At 39.0% G+C, this 20,532-nt stretch overlaps 1 protein-coding gene across 1 annotated transcript in view; it reads right to left on the reverse strand.

Annotated features, from left to right (window-relative positions):
* LOC136863513 (ubiquitin carboxyl-terminal hydrolase 15) overlaps nt 1-20,532 on the reverse strand; it is a 463,080-nt gene that overhangs the window by 23,681 nt on the left and 418,867 nt on the right. The window contains exon 17 of the mRNA XM_068225978.1: nt 17,277-17,365. Within this exon, the coding sequence (XP_068082079.1) occupies nt 17,277-17,365 (89 nt within the window). The remainder of the gene's footprint in view (nt 1-17,276; nt 17,366-20,532) is intronic.

Genomic DNA, 20,532 nt, shown 5'->3' on the forward strand with positions numbered 1-20,532 from the left:
ACCATACAACCTTCGACATTCTTGCACTTCTCCTTCAGCCATTCTTCCTTAGCTTTCTTGTAGCTGAGTTGGGAGAAGATCAATTTGGCTTCAGAAGAAATGTAGGAACACGTGAAATAATCCTAACTTTACATCTGATCTTAGAGGATCGAATCAAGAAGGACAAGCCCACGTACATGGCATTCATAGATCTAGAAAAGGCATTCGATAATGTTGATTGGACCAAAGCTAAGGAAGAATGGCTGAAGGAGAAAGACTTTCTATCCACTTGATTCTTTAAGCACCTGTATTCTTTTCTATCCTCTTCATTTCTAGCATTCTTTTATTTTTGTTGTTCATCAATCAGGTCTAGTATCTCCTGAGTTATCCACTGATTCTTTCATTTTTTCATTTAGCCCTTGTGCCACATGTTCTTTGAAACAATCCCTCCTCTTTCAAGTTGTCTAGATGCCATCTTTTTGCATTCTTTCTTTTCTTCAATTTCTTCAACTTCAGATGGCATTTCATGACCAACAAGTTGTGGTCAGAGTCCACATCTGCTCCTGGGAAAGTTTTGCAATCCAACACCTGGTTTCTGAATCTCTGCCTAATCATAATGAAGTCTATTTGATACCTTCCAGTGTCTCCATGTCTCGTCCACGTATACAGCCATTGTTTGTGGTGTTTGAACCAAGTATTGGCAAGGACTAAATTATGATCAGTGCAGAATTCAACCAGCTGAGTTCCTCTTTCGTTCCTTTGTCCCAATCCGTATTCTCCTACTGTATTACCTTCTCTTCCTTGACCTACCACTGCATTCCAGTCTCCCATCACAACTAGATTCTCGTCACCTTTTACATATTGTATTAAATCTTCTATCTCTTCATATATTCTTTCAATTTCCTCATCATCTGCTGAACTAGTAGGCATATAGACCTGCACTATTGTGGTGGGCATTGGTTTAGTGTCTATCTTGACGACAATAATTCTTTCACTATGCTGGTCGTAGTAGCTTACCCACTGCCCTATTTTCTTATTCATTATTAAACCAACTCCTGCATTTCCCCTGTTTGATTTTGTGTTGATAATTCGGTAGTCGCCTGACCAAAAATCCTGTTCTTCCTGCCAATGTACTTCACTTATACCAGCTACATCTAACTTTAGTCTATCCATCTCCCTTTTCAGATTCTCTAACCTTCCACAATGATTCAAACTTCACACATTCCACTCTCTGACTCACAGAATGTCAGTATCCATCTTCCTGATGATCGCCCCCTCTCGTGTAGTCCCCACCCGGAGATCCGAATGGGGGACTAGTTTACCTCCGGAATATTTTACCCAGGAGGAAGCCATCATCAGTACATCATTCATACAGAGAGAGCTGCATGTACTCAGGAGTTATTACGGCTGTAGTTTCCCGTTGCTTTCAGTTGTGTAGCAGTATCAACACAGCTAAGCCATGTTAAGTATTATTACAAGGCCATATCAGTCAATCGTCTAGACTGTCACCCTTGCAACTTCCGAAAGGCTGCTACAACCCCTTTCGATGAACCGTTTGTTAGTCAGGTCTTTCAACAGATACACATCCGATATGGTTCCAACTGCGGCTTGGCTGTCTGCGTCATTGAGACACGCAACCCTCCCCACTGCGGTAAGGTCACACGGTTCATAGAGGAGGACAGAATTAGATAAAGACATGGAAATACTGCACACGACAAAGAAAGGAAAATTAATGGACGATCTACAGAAAATATGTATATAAGTACACCAGAGAAACAATAGTGAGTATAATTTAAATGAAAAACTGAATAAAGAAAATGTGCTGTACACATCAGCATACAATCATATAGGGAAAAAGGAGAGAAAGAGAGAGCAAAAGAAACAGTTCCAGTTGTTTTGTTCATGCTTGTGGATTACTGTAGTCACGTCCTAGTTCGTGAATCATGGGCAATGGCTGAGTGGCCGAGTAAGTGGTCCTGAGAGTCAGGATACCACTTGCTATGGAATGGGAGTGGGCATCTCGGACATAATCTGAGTCATGGCCCTCCTTGTGCTCAGGCGGCTAGGACTATACAATTCACCTGTGGTCCATAACCCGTTAGAGGAGAGATCCTCACTTGGACTATGTGCAAGTAGGGTAGCATCCTGCTTCATGAATTTACCGAGCTCAGAACATTTTAAGCAAGCCTCGGACCTATGGGAGTAATGGAGTCCCACTCCCATTTGACAGACGAGGGACTCCTTGGAAACAACTTGGCGAACGAAATGGAATTCGATTGGGAGCTATCAATATTAATGGGGCTTATGGAAGAAAGAAGGTAGAACTGGCTGAGTCAGCAAAGAGGATGCATCTGGATGTGCTAGGAGTAAGTGATATTCGGGTAAGGGGAGATAATGAGGAAGAGATAGGAGATTATAAAGTGTACTTGACGGGTGTTAGAAAGAGAAGGGCAGAGTCTGGTGTAGGGCTCTTTATCATGAATACCATTGCACGCAACCTAGTTTCTGTTAGGCATGTAAATGAGCGAATGATGTGGGTAGATTAGTCAGTTGGAGGAATTAGGACAAGAGTTGTGTCCATGTATTCACCATGTGAGGGTGCAGATGAAGATGAAGTTGACAAGTTTTATGAAGCATTGAGTGACATCGTGGTCAGGGTCAACAGCAAGGATAGAATAGTGCTAATGGGCGATTTAAATGCAAGAGTTGGGAATAGAACTGAAGGATACAAAAGGGTTATTGGTAAATGTGGGGAAGATATGGAAGCTAATGGGAATGGGAAGCGTTTGTTGGACTTCTGTGCTAGTATGGGTTTAGCTGTTACGAATACATTCTTCAAGCATAAGGCTATTCACCGCTACATATGGGAGGCTAGGGGTACCAGATCCATAATCTATATATATAAAGTAGCTTGTCCTGACTGACTGACTGACTGACTGACTGACTGACTGATTCATCATCGCCGAGCCAAAACTACTGGACATAAAGAAATGAAATTTTGGGGATATATTCATATTAAGATGTAGGTGCTCGCTAAGAAAGGATTTTTGGATATCCCGTCGCTAAGGGGGTGAAAAGGGGGGTGAAATTTTAAAATGAGTGTGTCTATATCTCAAAACTTTAAAAGTTTACAGATGTGAAAATTGGTATTTAGAATCTTCTTTAAAAATAAGGAAATACGTATTTTTTTGTTTTCAGACAATCCCAATAGGAGGGGTGAAAAAGGGTGAAAAAGGGTGAAAAAGGGGTTGAATGCCTTTAATCCGGATACGCTATTTTAACTCAGAAACTGAAGATATTACAGACCTCAAAATTGTTACTTTTGATCGCTGTGAAAAATAAAGAAACAAATCCTTTTTGTTTTTGGAAAATCCAATTAATGCGAGGGTGAAAGGGGGGGGGGTGAATTTTTAAAATGAGTGCATCTATATCTCAAAAGTTTTAAAGTTTAGAGATGTAAAGATTATTATTTAGAATCTTCATTAAAAATAAAGGAACACGTATTCTTTTGTTTTCGGAAAATCCCAATAGGAGGGGTGAAAAGGGGTGAAAAATGTGTTGAATGCCTTTAAAGAGAATACATTTATCTCAGAAACTGAAGATATTACAGACCTCAAAATTGGTAATTTTGATCGCTTTCAAAAATAAAGAAACACATATTTTTTGTTTTTGGAAAATCCAATTAATGCGAGGGTGAAAAGGAGGGTGAATTTTTAAAATAAGTGCATATATATCTCAAAAGTTTTAAAGTTTAGAGATGTAAAAATTGGTATTTAGAATCTTCATTAAAAATAAAGGAACACGTATTTTTTTGTTTTCGGAAAATCCCAATAGAAGGGGTGAAAAGGGGTGAAAATGGGTTGAATGCCTTTAAAGACAATACTTATATCTTAGAAACTGAATATATTACAGACCTGAAAATTGGTATTTGGGATCTACTTTACAAATAAAGAAACAGGTATTTTTTCGTTTTGGGAAAATCCAAATAATGGGGGGTGAAAAGGGGGATGAAATTTTTAAAATGAGTGTATCTATATCTCAAAACTTTTAAAGTTTATAGATGTAAAATTTGGTATTTAGAAATCTCCTTTAAAAATAAAGAAACACGTACTTTTTTGTTTTCGGAAAATCCTAATAGGAAGGGTGAAAAAGGGTGAAAAATAGGTTGAATGCCTTTAATGAGGCTACTTATATTTCAGAACCTGAAGATATTACAGACCTGAAAATTGGTATTTGGGATCTACTTTAAAAATAAAGAAACACGTATTTTTTCGTTTTCGGAAAATCCCAATAGAAGGGGTGAAAAGGGGTGAAAAATGGGTTGAATGCCTTTAAAGAGAATACTTATATCTTAGAAACTGAATATATTACAGATCTGAAAATTGGTATTTGGGATCTACTTTAAAAATAAAGAAACAGGTATTTTTTCGTTTTGGGAAAATCCAAATAATGGGGGGTGAAAAGGGGGATGAAATTTTTAAAATGAGTGTATCTATATCTCAAAACTTTTAAAGTTTATAGATGTAAAATTTGGTATTTAGAAATCTCCTTTAAAAATAAAGAAACGCGTACTTTTTTGTTTTCGGAAAATCCTAATAGGAAGGGTGAAAAAGGGTGAAAAATAGGTTGAATGCCTTTAATGAGGCTACTTATATTTCAGAACCCGAAGATATTACAGACATGAAAATTGGTATTTGGAATCTACTTTAAAAATAAAGAAACAGGTATTTTTTCGTTTTTGGAAAATCCAAATAATGGGAGGTGAAAAGGGGGGTGAATTTTTAAAATGAGTGTGTCTACATCTTAAAACTTTAAACGTTTACAGATGTAAAAATTGGTGTTTAGAATCTCCCTTAAAAATAAAGGAACACGTATTTCTTTGTTTTCTCTAAATCCCAACAGGAGGGGTGTAAAAGGGTGAATAATGGGTTGAATGCCTTTAATGAGGATACATATATCCCAGAAACTGAAGATATTACAGAACTGAAAATTTGTAAATGGGATCTCCTTTAAAAATATAGAAACAAGTATATTTTTGCTTTTGGAAAATTCAATTAATGGCGGTTAAACAGGAGTGGCAAATTGGGGTGAATTTTTTGAAAGACTATATCTACAGAATATCTGAGAAGCGTAAAATGTTACAGACGTAAATAGTGGGTATTTGGAATCTCCTGTAAGTGTAAAGAAACATAGGTGATTTGTCTTTGGAAACTCCACTTAAGGGGAACTAAAATGGGGTGAAATTTTAAAATGAGAATTTCTACAGTATATCTCAAAAAACTTAACATGTACAGAAGTGAAAAATGGTCATTTTTTATCCTATTAAAAATAAAGAAAAGTGTATTTTTAGTTTTCGGAAATACAACTTGGGTAGTGGGGGGTGGGGGTAAAAGTGACTGAAAATGGTGTTGAATTCTTTTAATTAGGCTACTGATATCTCAAAAATGAAGATGTTATACACGTGAAATTTTATTTTTGGAATCTGCTTTAAAAGTAAACAAACACGTATTCTCGGAAAATCCAATGAAGGGGATTTGGAGTGTTAAAGGATAGAAAAAATTAATTGACTTAATTGTATGAGAATACATACATCTAATAAAAACTAAAGTTGTTACAGACGTGAAAATTCGTATTTTGATCTCCTTTAAAAACAAAGAAAAGCGCGTTTTGGGGGGAAACAATCTTGGGGGGGGGGGAGTGGAAAGGAGTTGAATTCCTTTCATGAGGACACATAAATCAAAAACTGAAGAGGTTAGAGTGGTGATAATTGGTATTTAGAAGATCCTTTACTATTAAAGGAACAAGTATTTTTTGCTTTAATATCACTTTGTGAGGGAGGGGGGGGGGGAGTGTGGAAGGAAGTTAAAAACGTGAATTATTTTTAAGGGGATACTTATATCTCAAAACTGAAGGTAATAAACGTGAACATTGGTATTTGGAATCTCCTTTAAACATAAAGAAACACGCCTTCTTTTAATTTTTTGGAGGGTGGGGGTAAATAAACTTAACGGCGGTGGGGTGTAAAAGGAGGTGAGACCAATTGATTTTACTGTTCGTAATGTACTTATAAGGAGCCTCCGTTGCTCAGTCGGCAGCGCGCCGGCCTCTCACAGCTGGGTTCCGTGTTTCAAATCCCGGTCACTCCATGTGACATTCGTGCTGGACAAAATGGAGGCGGGACAGGTTTTTCTCCGGATACTGTGGCTTTCCCTGTCATCGTTCATTCCAGCAACACTGTCCAATATTTCATTTCATTTGTCACTCATCGATCATTGCCCCAGAGGGGAGCTTCGGCAGCCGGCACAATTCCTATTGTCGCCGCTAGATGGGGCTTTATTCATTCCATCACTGATCCTATCGAATGATAGGAAACAGGCTGTAGACTTGCGATGTACTTATTCTGATCATAAACTGATCATTTTTAATCTTTCCTGGGTTCTTTTTCAACAGCCATATTTTCCTTCGGAGAACGTTCTTAGATTAGAGTAGATTCTCCTGGCATATAAATAAAAATTTAAACACATTTGAAATAAACGATAGGAATGAGATTGGCTGTCAAATTGTTCACCTCTATAATAAGGTCAATAATACACGGAGGTATGTCATTCGTATCGCCAGAAATTCCGCACACTTGCCTACGCGCAACAATGGTGCTGGTCACATTGTTAGCAATGACAATGGCAGCAGATGTATTTTACCGCCAAGTAGCGGTCTTGCATATTGCTGTGGGGTCCAGAACATCAATAATAATAATAATAATAATAATAATAATAATAATAATAATAATAATAATAATACCTAAATTCAATTAATTTCAACCACCCTAATAATAATAATAATAATAATAATAATAATAATAATAATAATAATAATAATAATAATAATAATAATATCCTGGACCGTCGTCAACATGTGCGGACCGTGCTGGAAACGGGTCCTGGACGGGTAATGACTACGATTGCAGTCCGGCCGCCGGTTTAGTACCGCCAAGGCACCTAAGAGGACACCACGCCGGATCTCCTCAAGGATTTGATCCACATTAAAAAAGCTTATAGGAAAGGAATGCAAAGATTTAGGAACGCAACTGACCGGGTGGATTACCTGGACCTAGCCCGGGAAATACGAAATCGATTGCTGGAAAGAAAGATTGAAAAATGGGAGGAACGTTGCCGTAATCTCTCAGTAAACGAGTCAGATCACGAATATCGGCGGGTTGTATATAAAACGATAAGCATTCAATTATAAATGTCAGTATATTACCGTAGCGAAGCACGGGTATCTTGCTAGTACACTATATCTTAACAGACTTTGAATTCAGGAAATCTGTTAGGAATGTACGAGTTTTTCAAGGATTTTTCAATGATACAGACCACTATCTGATCTGTAGTGAACTAAGTATCTCTAGGCCTAGGGTAGAGAAAGTGAAATCTGTCTGCAAACGAATAAGGGTAGAAAATCTCCAGGACGAGGAAATTAGACATAAGTACATGGATATGATTAGTGAGAAGTTTCGAACAGTAGACTGTAAGCAGGTTCGGGATATCGAAAGTGAATGGGTGGCATACAGGGATGCTGTAGTAGAAACAGCAAGGGAATGCCTAGGAACAACTGTGTGTAAAGATGGAAAAAGGTGAACATCTTGGTGGAATGATGAAGTGAGAGCAGCCTGTAAACGTAAAAAGAAGGCTTATCAGAAGTGGCTCCAAACAAGGGCCGAGGCAGACAGGGAATTACACGTAGATGAAAGAAACAGAGTGAAACAAATAGTTGTTGAATCCAAAAAGAAGTCATGGGAAGATTTTGGTAAAAACCTGGAAAGGCTAGGTCAAGCAGCAGGGAAACCTTTCTGGACAGTAATAAAGAATCTTAGGTAGGGAGGGAAAAAGGAAATGAACAGTGTTTTGAGTAAATCAGGTGAACTCATAATAGATCCCAGGGAATCACTGGAGAGGTGGAGGGAATATTTTGAACATCTTCTCAATGTAAAAGGAAATCATCCTGGTGGTGTTGCAAACAGCCAAACTCATGGGGAGGAGGAAAATTATGTTGGTGAAATTATGCTTGAGGAAGTCGAAAGGATGGTAAATAAACTCCATTGTCATAAGGCAGCAGGAATAGATGAAATTAGACCTGAAATGGTGAAGTATAGTGGGAAGGCAGGGATGAAATGGCTTCATAGAGTAGTAAAATTAGCGTGGAGTGTTGGTAAGGTACCTTCAGATTGGACAACGGCAGTAATTGCACCTATCTATAAGCAAGGGAACAGGAAGAATTGCAACAACTATCGAGGTATCTCATTGATTAGTATACCGGGCAAAGTATTCACTGGCATCTTGGAAGGGAGGGTGCGATCAGTGGTTGAGAGGAAGTTGGATGAAAACCAGTGTGGTTTCAGACCACAGAGAGGCTGTCAGGATCAGATTTTCCGTATGCGCCAGGTAACTGAAAAATGCTACGAGAGGAATAGGCAATTGTGTTTATGTTTCATAGATATAGAGAAAGCATATGACAGGGTACCGAGGGAAAAGATGTTCACTATACTGGGGGACTACGGAATTAAAGGTAGATTATTAAAATCAATCAAAGGCATTTATGTTGACAATTGGGCTTCAGTGAGAATTTATGGTAGAATGAGTTCTTGGTTCAGGGTACTTACAGGGGTTAGACAAGGCTGTAATCTTTCACCCTTTGCTGTTCGTAGTTTACATGGATCATCTGCTGAAAGGTATAACATGGCAGGGAGGGATTCAGTTAGGTGGAAATGTAGCAAGCAGTTTGGCCTATGCTGACGACTTGGTCTTAATGGCAGACTGTGCCGAAAGCCTGCAGTCTAATATCTTGGAACTTGAAAATAAGTGCAATGAGTATGGTATGAAAATTAGCCTCTCGAAGACTAAATTGATGTCAGTAGGTAAGAAATTCAACAGAATTGAATGCCAGATTGGTGATACAAAGCTAGAACAGGTTGATAATTCCAAGTATTTAGGTTGTGTGTTCTCCCAAGATGGTAATATATTAAGTGAGATTGAATCAAGGTGTAGTAAAGCTAATGCAGTGAGCTTGCAGTTGCGATCAGCAGTATTCTGTTAGAAGGAAGTCAGCTCCCAGACGAAACTATCTTTACATCGGGCTGTTTTCAGACCAACTTTGCTTTATGGGAGTGAAAGCTGGGTGGACTCAGGATATCTTATTCATAAGTTAGAAGTAGCAGACATGAAAGTAGCAAGAATGATTGCTGGTACCAACAAGTGGGAACAATGGCAGGAGGGTACTAGGAATGAGGAGATAAAGGCTAATTTAGAAATGAACTCGATGGATGAAGCTGTACACACAAACCAGCATCGGTGGTGGGGTCATGTGAGGCGAATGGAGGAGGATAGGTTACCTAGGAGAATAATGGACTCTGCTATGGAGGATAAGAGAAGTAGAGGGAGACCAAGACGACGATGGTTAGACTCGGTTTCTAACGATTTAAAGATAAGTGGTATAGAACTAAATGAGGCCACAACACTAGTTGCAAATCGAGGATTGTGGCGACGTTTAGTAAATTCTCAGAGGCTTGCTGACTGAACGCTGAAAGGCATAACAGTCTATAATGATAATGTATGTATGTATGTATGTATGTATGTATGTATGTATGTATGTATGTTTTGTTAACACGCTTCCTCCCCCCCACTCCACATTACGTAACCTGCAGCATAGCATCCAAGCAGCAAGCTGTTCTCCTCGTAAGGTCAATGGAAGCAAGTACCGGAGCAAAGACATGTTTGTTTTGGTTTAGACAAGCAAAACTTCATTTTAATTTGACAAATTTTGGATACCAGCTGAAACTGGAGTGGGAAGAGAGTAATAATATTTTCACTAGTCATCTGAGTTGTCATCATTTTCGTAAAAATGTCTCCTAAGTTGTTTTGATGTTAGTTTATTTTGAAGGAACTTGACGGTTATGGCTCGCATGGTAACATGTGATTAATAGGAGAATTTCTGGTTTTATATGAAAGATCTTACTTACAACCTTAGCAGTAAATCAATTAACAATTTTTGGACTAAAGTATACAAATAAGATATTTGAATGGCAGATTAAGAAATTTAAATATAGGTAATGTCTTTCTCTTTAGGTGTAAAGTAAGGAACAGGATTTAAGGAAAGGAGAAGTGTTTTCAAGAATAGAGCAGACAGTCTTTCAACATTTGAGCATATAGTGACTGATTTAATAGGATTTTATTCAATTTTTTTTGTAATTTTAAATTTTTTAAGGTTTTTACTAAATGACATAATAGGGATAAATGACTGAACAGTTTAGACACAAAAAGGGATGTCTAACATTTTCAAAATATTATGTATAATTTATCTTATTGATGACAGTGTTGTACACATGTGTCAATGACCTCAAGATTGAACAAATTTGGAAAATGAGAGTTAGATAAGACTTTAGTAATACTAGGGTTGTTTAACTTATACAATGAAGAGTATATGGTAGAATTAAGTCACAGATTATAATAGCAAGTCAAAGGACTTTTGTTGATATTTTGTAACACTGAGGAAGGGAGCAGTTGAGCTTTCAAACATGTATGGGAGGTGATATAATAAAATGTGAAGTACTGACAAGGTGGAAAGTGTTTTTCATACATTGAATCTACCTAAAATTGGATGGCGCTTCTCCTGTATCATACATCCTACACACTAAATGGAATAACCTTGCCATGCTGGTTTCTCCTAAGGCAGTCAGTATATTTGAGGGTATGTCATCAATGCCAGGGGTAAGTCATATCCATCAATACGGGCCTAACTATGAAATTTATTGTTTATTCCAGAGGGTCTTGTTCCTATTTAGGTCTCTATTGATGTCTCTCAAAGCTCTAATACCAATATAAATGGCCCGTTATTGGACATTATAAATTTTCCAGCTAACTCATTCCTGGTTGTCAGCGTTTCACCCCAGTGTGCTAATTTGGGCTCATCAGTTGGTAAATAGCACACCCACCAAGACACATGGCTAGTGTATACCCTGCAGGCCACTGTGTAGGCTACTTGGAGCCACCGGCAGTGCCAATGCACTGTGAGAGAATTTGTCTCATTACCAAAAACTGATGCCTGCCTGGCCATCAGATGATATAGATGTTGATTCCCATATGGACCATGAAATATTTGTCCCGAATGAGTAAATTTATAATACGAATATAAATGATCCGTTATTAGACATTATAAATTTTCCAGCTAACTCAATCCCGGTTGCCAGCATTTCGCCCCAGTGTGCTAAGTTGGGCTCATCAGTTGGTAAATAGCACACCCACCAAGACGCATGGCTAGTGCATACCGTGAAGCCCAACTTAGCACACTGGGGCAAAACGCTGGCAACTAGGAATGAGTTAGCTGGAAAATGTATAACGTCCAATAACGGACCCTTTATACTGGTATTATAAATTTACTCATTCGGGACAAATATTTCAGGTTCCCTATGGGAATCAACATCTATATCATCTGATGGCCAGGCAGGCATAAGTTTTTGTTAATGAGACAAAGTTTCTCATAGTGCATTGACACTGCCGGTGGCTTCAAGTAGCCTACGCAGTGGCGTCCACGGTATGCACTAGCCAGCATCTTGGTAGGTGTGCTAGGTACCAACTGATGAGCCCAACCTAGCGCACGAGGGCAAAACGCTGGCAACCAGGAATGAGTTAGCTGGAAAATTTATAATGTCCAATAACGGACCATTTATATTGGTATTATAAATTTACTCATTCCGGACAAATATTTCAGGTTCCCTATGGGAATCAAAATCTGTATCTCAAAGCTCTGTCGAATTCTGACCTCAAAATTGTGTCTCCCATTCCATCAGCATCAACAGCCTCTTCTTGTTCCAGAACCATATCATCTACTTTTTTATCTTACTACAATTGTTGGATATGTTCCTGCCATCTTTCTACCTTGTCTTCTTTCCCTAGAAGTGGTTTCCCATTTGAGTTCTTTATAATTATACACCTAGTTTTCCTCTGTACAAATGTTTCCTTAATTTTCCAGTATGCAGCATCTACCTTTCCTATAATCATACAATCTTCAACATCCTTGCACTTCTCTTTCAGACATTCTTCCATAGTTGTCCTGCACTTTCCATCCACTTCATCCCTTAATGACCTGTACTCTATTCTGCCCTCCTTTTTTTTTTTGCATTCTTGTATTTTCGTTGTTTGTCAATCAGGTCTAGTATCTCCTGAGTTATCCACTGATTCTTAGTTGATCTTTCCTTCCTTCCCAACCTTTCTTCAGCAACCCTACTAACTTCATTCTTCACAACTGTCCATTCTTCCTCTATTGTGTTGCCTTCAACCATTTCATTTAGTCCTTGTGCAACATGTTCCCTGAAACAATCACTCACACTATTTTCCTTCAACTTGGATTCCATCCTTTATTCTTTATTCAATTTCTTCAACTTCAGATGGTATTTCATAACCAGCATGTTGTGGTCCGAGTCTATGTCTACTCTGGGAAAGTCTTGCAATCCAAAACCTGGTTTCTGAAGCTCTGCTTAACACGCTGGGCGCATGACGCTACTTTATAAGCATGTGCGGAGCACACGCCTAGCGCGTCATGGGACGGTTGCTAGGATATGTGAATCACAGGTTTCCCGCATGGTAAGAAAGACTCTAATTGTCATCCCGCACATTGTGTAAGTCCAGTCTACTAGCAGATTCATCCGTAGCCATATTTGCGCATGCGTATTCCATTTCCCGCGTATTTCCTCTCCAGAGTTGTCGTTATTCATCATAATTAATTTACGTGATCGAGCAGCAAGACCACTTCAATCCGTTTATTAATTCTTCAAGACAATTACGAGTGATTTCACTTTTGAAATAAATAAATACCACAACTGCAATATGTTCAGTAAAAGAACTGCACTTGTTGTTTATTCTTGCATCATATACGTGTATAAAACAAAAGAACTTCTAACTGTCATTTATTCCTGCATCACATTTATAAGTAACTTGAAAGAACATGCAGTAATCATTTTTGACTGCGTTGTGATGCTTATGTTATCATTTTATTTATATTTTTTTCAGATGGCTTGTGGGTTACTGTAGTCACGTCCTAGTTCGTGAACCATGGACAAAGGCTGAGTGGCCTAGTAAGTGGTCCTGAGAGTCAGGATACCAGTTGCTATGGATTTGGAATGGGCATCTCGGACATATTCTGAGTCATGGCCCTCCTTGTGCTCAGGCGGCTAGGACTATACAATTCACTGGTGGTCCATAACCCGTTAGAGGAGAGATCCTCACTTGGACTATGTGCAAGTAGGGTAGCATCCTGCTTCACGAATTTACCGAGCTCAGAACATATTAAGCAAGCCTCGGACCTATGGGAGTAACGGAGTCCCACTCCCATTTGACAGGCAAGGGACTCCTTGGAAACAACTTGGCGAACGAAATGGAATTCGATGGGGAGCTATCAATATTAATGGGGCTTATGGAAGAAAGAAGGTAGAACTGGCTGAGTCAGCAAAGAGGATGCATCTGGATGTGCTAGGAGTAAGTGATATTCGGGTAAGGGGAGATAATGAGGAAGAGATAGGAGATTATAAAGTGTACTTGATGGGTGTTAGAAAGGGAAGAGCAGAGTCTGGAGTAGGGCTCTATATCAGGAATACCATTGCACGCAACATAGTTTCTGCTAGGCACGTAAATGAGCGAATGATGTGGGTAGATTTGTCAGTTGGAGGAATTAGGACAAGAATTGTGTCCGTGTATTCACCATGTGAGGGTGCAGATGAGGATGAAGTTGACAAGTTTTATGAAGCATTGAGTGACATCGTGGTCAGGGTTAACAGCAAGGATAGAGTAGTGCTAATGGGCGATTTCAATGCGAGAGTTGGGAATAGAACTGAAGGATACGAAAGGGTGATTGGTAAATGTGGAGAAGATATGGAAGCTAATGGGAATGGGAAGCGTTTGCTGGACTTCTGTGCTAGTATGAGTTTAGCTGTTACGAATACATTCTTCAAGCATAAGGCTATTCACTGCTACACATGGGAGGCTAGGGGTACCAGATCCATAATAGACTATATCTTACCAGATTTTGAATTCAGGAAATCTGTTAGGAATGTACGAGTTTTCCGGGAATTTTTCGATGAAACAGACCACTATCTGATCTGTAGTGAACTAAGTATCTCTAGGCCTAGGGTAGAGAAAGTGAAATCTGTCTGCAAACGAATAAGGGTAGAAAATCTCCAGGACATCTTGGTGGAATGATGAAGTGAGAGCAGCCTGTAAACGTAGAAAGAAGGCTTATCAGAAATGGCTCCAAACAAGGGCCGAGGCAGACAGGGATTTGTACGTAGATGAAATGTTCTAATACTGGTCACTGTTCGGAATGTACATTTATCTCATCCGCGGGTCTTGAGCAAACATTACTCTCGGATTAACAAAGTTATTATATCCGCGGTACCAAACCGCACTTGGTCTTTCAATTGTACTCGAATCAAAATCTTAGGATATAACGATTATTCTATACAAGTTCAGCTTGAGATAATAATACTGGAAAAAATACAAGGTGCACCGCGCCTATATCAGCGGTTAATGGACTCCCTTACTTCCTACCCAGCTCTATGCATATGATTATATAGATATGTCCACAGTGTGTGTGAACTGAAGGACACTAGGTTCGGGGCCCTGACTAACTTTTGGCTAAGATTTATTTTGGCTTATGATGCTTACGACAATTAAGCGAAACATGTCCCATCTTACAACGCCTGTTGTAATGTTTATATCCTAAATATAAGGAAAGATAAGTATTGGAAAGGTGGTGTTAACTATTATTCTTATTTTAATGAAAGAAACAGAGCGAAACAAATAGTTGTTGAATCCAAAAAGAAGTCATGGGAAGATTATATTGTAGCTAGTGTGCTCGACAGAATTATCTTCTCTTTTCTCAATATCTGTTTACCCCACGAACAAATATGGGAATTCTCAGAAGTCACCAGAAATAGTTCTAGGGAAATTTATATCAGGAGAAACAAGGAACAATTTGACCTCGAAGGCTTCTTAACATGTGCTCATTTGTGTAAGGGGCAATCAAAAAGTTTTCATTTGACGGCCATACAGTCCTGAATCGGGATACCAAAGAGGCAAAATCGCCGTGAGCACTGAGGCCCTCATCCCGGCGCACCAGGTTGAAAATCCCTGTGTGGTACAACACCCTGTTCTTCTGCGTGAAGTAAGCCCATAACCACCTGCTGCACATCCTCGTACGACAGGAAGCACCGACCCTTCAAGGCCTTTTTGAGGGAACTGAAGGTGTAATAATTGCATGGGGAGAGATCAGGACTATAGGGCAGGTGCTTGAATATCTCTCACTTGAATTGGTGTAATGGATGAGGCTCGCCTCCCAGATCGATTGGCATCTTGTGTCAAAATGCGGCCTGCACGGAACTTTGTGCACCATTCTACAATGATGATTTTTGACAGACATGCTGCCCCACGAACAGTCTTCATTTTCCTATGGATGTCTACCGGTGTTTGTCCTTCAGCAGCCAAGAACGGAATAACAACATGATGGTCCTGTTTGGATGCATATGGTAATAACGTTGTCACAGTTCACGTGGCTACATTTAACGCATGCACCTTGGCATGACACGACTGCCAGACTGATCTCTTTGCCTACATGTCCGTGCTTATGTACCTGCATCCGAGTGGTGCTACTGTGCATGTTCACTGCAGCAATGCCCTCAAACAGATACTTTTTGATCATGACTTATATTTTAAGTTTATCTATAAAGATGAAGATGGCCCAATGAAAAGGGCCAAAACTATTTCTGAATAAAATATATTTTTAAAAGTATATTTTGTGTTGATTAGGAGAAATTTTTATTGTCATAAATCATAACATGGAGACAAAACTAATAAATTATGTCAATGAAGCCAAACAGACATATAAAATCGCATATATATATTCAAACTTCAAAACAAAATTAGCAACCATCATTAAAAAATATAGTTTTTTCAAGGAATATCAACAAAATAATTTAACTCCTAAATTCTTAAAAGCTACAATAGAAAACATAGAAATTTAGCTCAAATACATCGCACTCAAGTGAAAGTGAATAAAATATGTTTGAAGGAAGAGATTACATTTTATTATAAAAAGAAAAATTTTCTTAGTACTAAACTCATCTTGAGGCTTCTCAAAACTACCAGAAATATCTCTTCATTATTATCATTACAATGAAAATCAGGAGTTTAATAAGAGTCCACCTTGTCAACACTGTACACTTTCAAACAAAACACACTCAATACAGACCAAAAGAGACCATAAAAAGGGTCAACTTAATAAATTCTTATTGTAACCTTACACAATACAGTAAACTATTTTCAAATGTAGGTAATGTTCACAGTAGTTAAGTATGCGAACGAACACTTGCACTGTCTGATGCTGCTACACCTACTAATTCACAACTAAGTATTTTTTATTTTCCACCTTGTCGATTGCTTAAAGCATCTTATTGGTTAAAAGTGGTACATGTTTCATATATTATCAACATCTTCAGCCACATAACACTGTTTAGATGAAACATTCATATAATGACAATGTATCAATGTTTTAGAGGAAGTGTTAGAAAGAATTTATATAATTTCTCTTAAGTATTTTGTTTTTAATATTGTCAATCTTCTTATGTTAATTTTAAGGACATGTGGCTGAAGATGTTGATAATATACGAAACATGTACCACTTTTAACCAATGAGTTGCCTTAAGCAATTTAGTGTATCGACAAGGTGGAAAATAAAAAAAATACAGTACTTAGTTGTGAATCTGTTTATGTGCGATATAGACCATGAAGCTGATTTTATGTAACACCTACTAATAGTGAGCTGGAGGTGGGTCACCAACAGTGATGTCACTTGCCCAACCGCTATAGTAGTTTTCCACTTATATATCTTCAAGAAAATAAATTAACGCAACAGGGTCTTCAGCATGTTAATAAAAATCTTGCAATCAATGAGCTTAGGAAACACAACTCCAACCGAAGTTGCCTGGTCCTTTAACTGAGCAATCAAATGAATCAACCTTACAACGAACAGTTCAACAGAATGAACATGCACTTGTGCTTGGAACACTGTAAGCAATCAAAAGGCTACAACTACTTCAGCAAAGGAAAGAACTGTAGTTAAAAACCCAGTTTGAGACATTCACATTTTTCAACTATTCCCATCCTTAGGCATGCTATGAATGAGCCAATAGATGCCTAAATCATAATAACAAAGTTGTGATATAACTTGATATTCATTAATGGTTATATCATACGTACCACAACCGAGTGAGAGGGAACTTGTGTTACACGACTGTCATCAAATTCATACCACTGGTTTGTAGGTTTGTGCAGCGCATATGCCGTGTCTACAAAGAAAAGGAGAAAAAAGCATGACATAATATTTAAGTCTATGCAAGAGAAGTGAGAACAGATTCAGGATTTCAAACTGATGTATATCTTTGAATGCAGAGATATTACCATTATGTTATTTACAACAAAATTAGATATTTTAAATGGAGTAAAATGAGAAAAATATACTTGCATAAGGAACAATGGATAGCAGAAACTTGCTAGATGAGAATGATTTGATAGAATACACATAAAAGAAAGAATATATCTATCATCTAACAATGGAGGTTTCATTTCAAATTTTGAATTTGCATGTTTTTCCTTTGAGGTGTTTCTGTCAATGCATTTAAATTATGTCAGCTGACCTCAAGTGCACAGGCACTCAGTCATTATCCTTCTGTTCCCAAGTTGTGGGTGAGACTGGCGATATTTGAGGGCAGCTTCTCCATGTCGTTGGCTTCTAGCAAATTAAAGAATTCATTCAGGACAAAATTTCAACACCCTAGCATCTCATAAAATTGATAGTAATTAAAGGAAATTTAATCAAATAGCATTTATTATTTATAAATAATGAACAGTGGGGAGAGGAAGGTAAAAGTTTTCAGATGTTAATGCCGTCTCACAGGTTAGGGTAATTTGTAATGGTGATGTGATTTACTCAGAAGGTGAGATTGGAGTGACCGTGGCCTACAAAGGAACTGCCCCAGCATTCTCTTCAGTGTAGGAGAATAGAAAACCACAGAAAACCATTCTCAGGACAGCCGACGGCGGGGGCCAGCCTCTCTGCGTCCTGAATGTAGAGCTGCAAGGCCAGCCAAAGCTAGCCGCTGTTAAGCCAAAGCCTACTCTACTCAGTGTGATCAGACACAATGTCCAAACAATTATGGAGTTACAAATGATAGGAAAGAGAGACCAAGAAAAAGGCAAATTTATATCGATGGTCATGCTACATGTGTATCCTGTAAGTACCCTTTTCTTTTTATTGCTTTTACGATTCACCAACAACTTTTATAGTTTGCAGAGACACCACAGTGCCAGATTTTGTACAGCAGGATTTAATTTATGAGCCAGTAAATCTACTGACACGAGGCTAACATATTTGAGCACCACTGGACTAAGCCAAGACTAAACCTGCCAACTTCAACACAGAAAGCCAGAGCTCTAACCGCCCAAGCCCACTTCATGCATATTTCGTCGTCGACAACAGCTTTAACTCATTTCCGAGTAAATAACTTCTTCCAATAAATTCACTTCTGTCTGTGGATGTACTTTTGATGGTTGAACAGACCAATTCTAAGAAGAATCCACACAGCCTACACAGAATTGTTGGAGGAGGGCATGGTTGTGCTGCACAGAGTTTTCGTGTTTCCCTCCTGGCCTCTTCACATCTGCGTTGTTCCCCTTCTAACAGATTGACAGCAGCAGGGATGGTCCGGCACCAAATTGTACGGTCTTGAGCAAGCGTGTCCCAGGTTTATGGACTGAGACCTGTCATCTTCATAGTGTGCTTAAGCTGGTCCTTCTAGTGCCTCATGGGGCTCCACAAGGTCTGGTGCTGGAGCAAAGTTCACCCTACAGGGATTGGCGTGGAAATCAGGTAACACTCATCTGACGGATATGGCCAATCTATTTAAGCTGATGACCAATGATGGATGATTCTATGCTCCTAGCATGCACTTTCTCAAGAACAGTAATGTTGGTGACATGCTCTTCCCTTTTGATCCTAAGGATGGATAAAAGTTTTTGTTGGTGGAAACGCTGGAGCTTTTTCAAGTCAGATCGGTAAAGGGTCCAAGTTTCACAACCATACAGCAATGTTGTGATGACAATAGTGTGGTACACCATGAGTTTTATCTTCACGGTCAGGTCTTTATTCATGAACACCTGGTGTGATAGTTGTCCAAATGCTGCATGGGCAGCACCAATTCTCTTCTCCACATCTTGCTCACAGTTACAGCGCACAGATAGAATACTACCCAAGTATGAAAAATGGTCTACCTGCTCCAGTGGAGTATTTGAGATGGAGATATTGAAATGTGGAAGGGTTGTGCCTGGTAAAGGTTGTGCCAGGACCTTGGTCTTTTGAATCTTAACAGTGAGACCATAACAATCACTTGTACTATTGTAGCAGTTAACTGACTGTTGCAATTCCTCTGGTGTGAGTGTAGGTGATGCAGTATCATCTGCATACAGCATTTTGGTTACCTTTGTAACCTGGGTCTTGCTAGGTCGAAAAGCCCTCCATCGAAACGACACATAACTTCCATACCTGAGTTGTTTGTAGAAGATTCATGTAGCATGGCAGCCACATATAATGCAAATAGTGTTGGAGCAAGCACACACCCCAGTTTCAGTCCATAAGTAATAGGAAAATTATCCGAGATACTATTCTGATGGCAAACCTGTCCGAACATGCCATCATGGTCTGGCTCCTTGGCTGAGTGGTCAGCGCAATGCTCTTCGGTTTAGAGGGCCCCGGGTTCGATATCCGGCCCGGTTGGAGATTTTAACCTTAAATGGTTAATTCCCTTGGCTCAGGGACTGGGCGTTTGTGCTGTCCCCAACATCCCTGCAACTCACACACCACACCTAACACTATCCCCCACCACAATAACACGCAGTTACCTACATATGGCAGATGCCGCCCACCCTCATCGGAGGGTCTGCCTTACAAGGGCTGCACCCGGCTAGAAAATAGCCAGACGAAATTATATGCCATCATGGAGGGCCTGAACCAGATCATCAAACCGCTGATGACAGCCATCATCATGCATATTTAGTTGTTCTTTAATGCATATAGTCCTGTTCATTACTCATAATCTAAGAAATACTAATGAAAATTTATACACTATTTGGACAGTGTAAGGAACGATTCACTACACTGTGGCAGTAGCTCTGTTTTCTGACTACAGTAGATGGGCAGGCATAGTGTGGTATATTTCTGAATTACTATTTTTATTTTTTACTAGCAAAATACCCGTGCTTCGCTACAGCATTATACTGAAATTTATAATTGAATGCTTATTGTTTTATATATAATTTGCCAAAATTCGCGATCTCACTCGTTTTCTGAGAGAATCCGCCAAAATTTGCGATCTGACTCGTTTTCTAATAGATTACGGCAAGTTTCCTCCCATTTTTCAATCCTTCTTACCAGCAATCGATTTCGTACTTCCCGGGCTAG

The sequence above is a fragment of the Anabrus simplex genome, chromosome 2, assembly GCF_040414725.1.
Source record: "Anabrus simplex isolate iqAnaSimp1 chromosome 2, ASM4041472v1, whole genome shotgun sequence".
NCBI classification, from domain to species: Eukaryota; Metazoa; Arthropoda; class Insecta; order Orthoptera; family Tettigoniidae; genus Anabrus; species Anabrus simplex.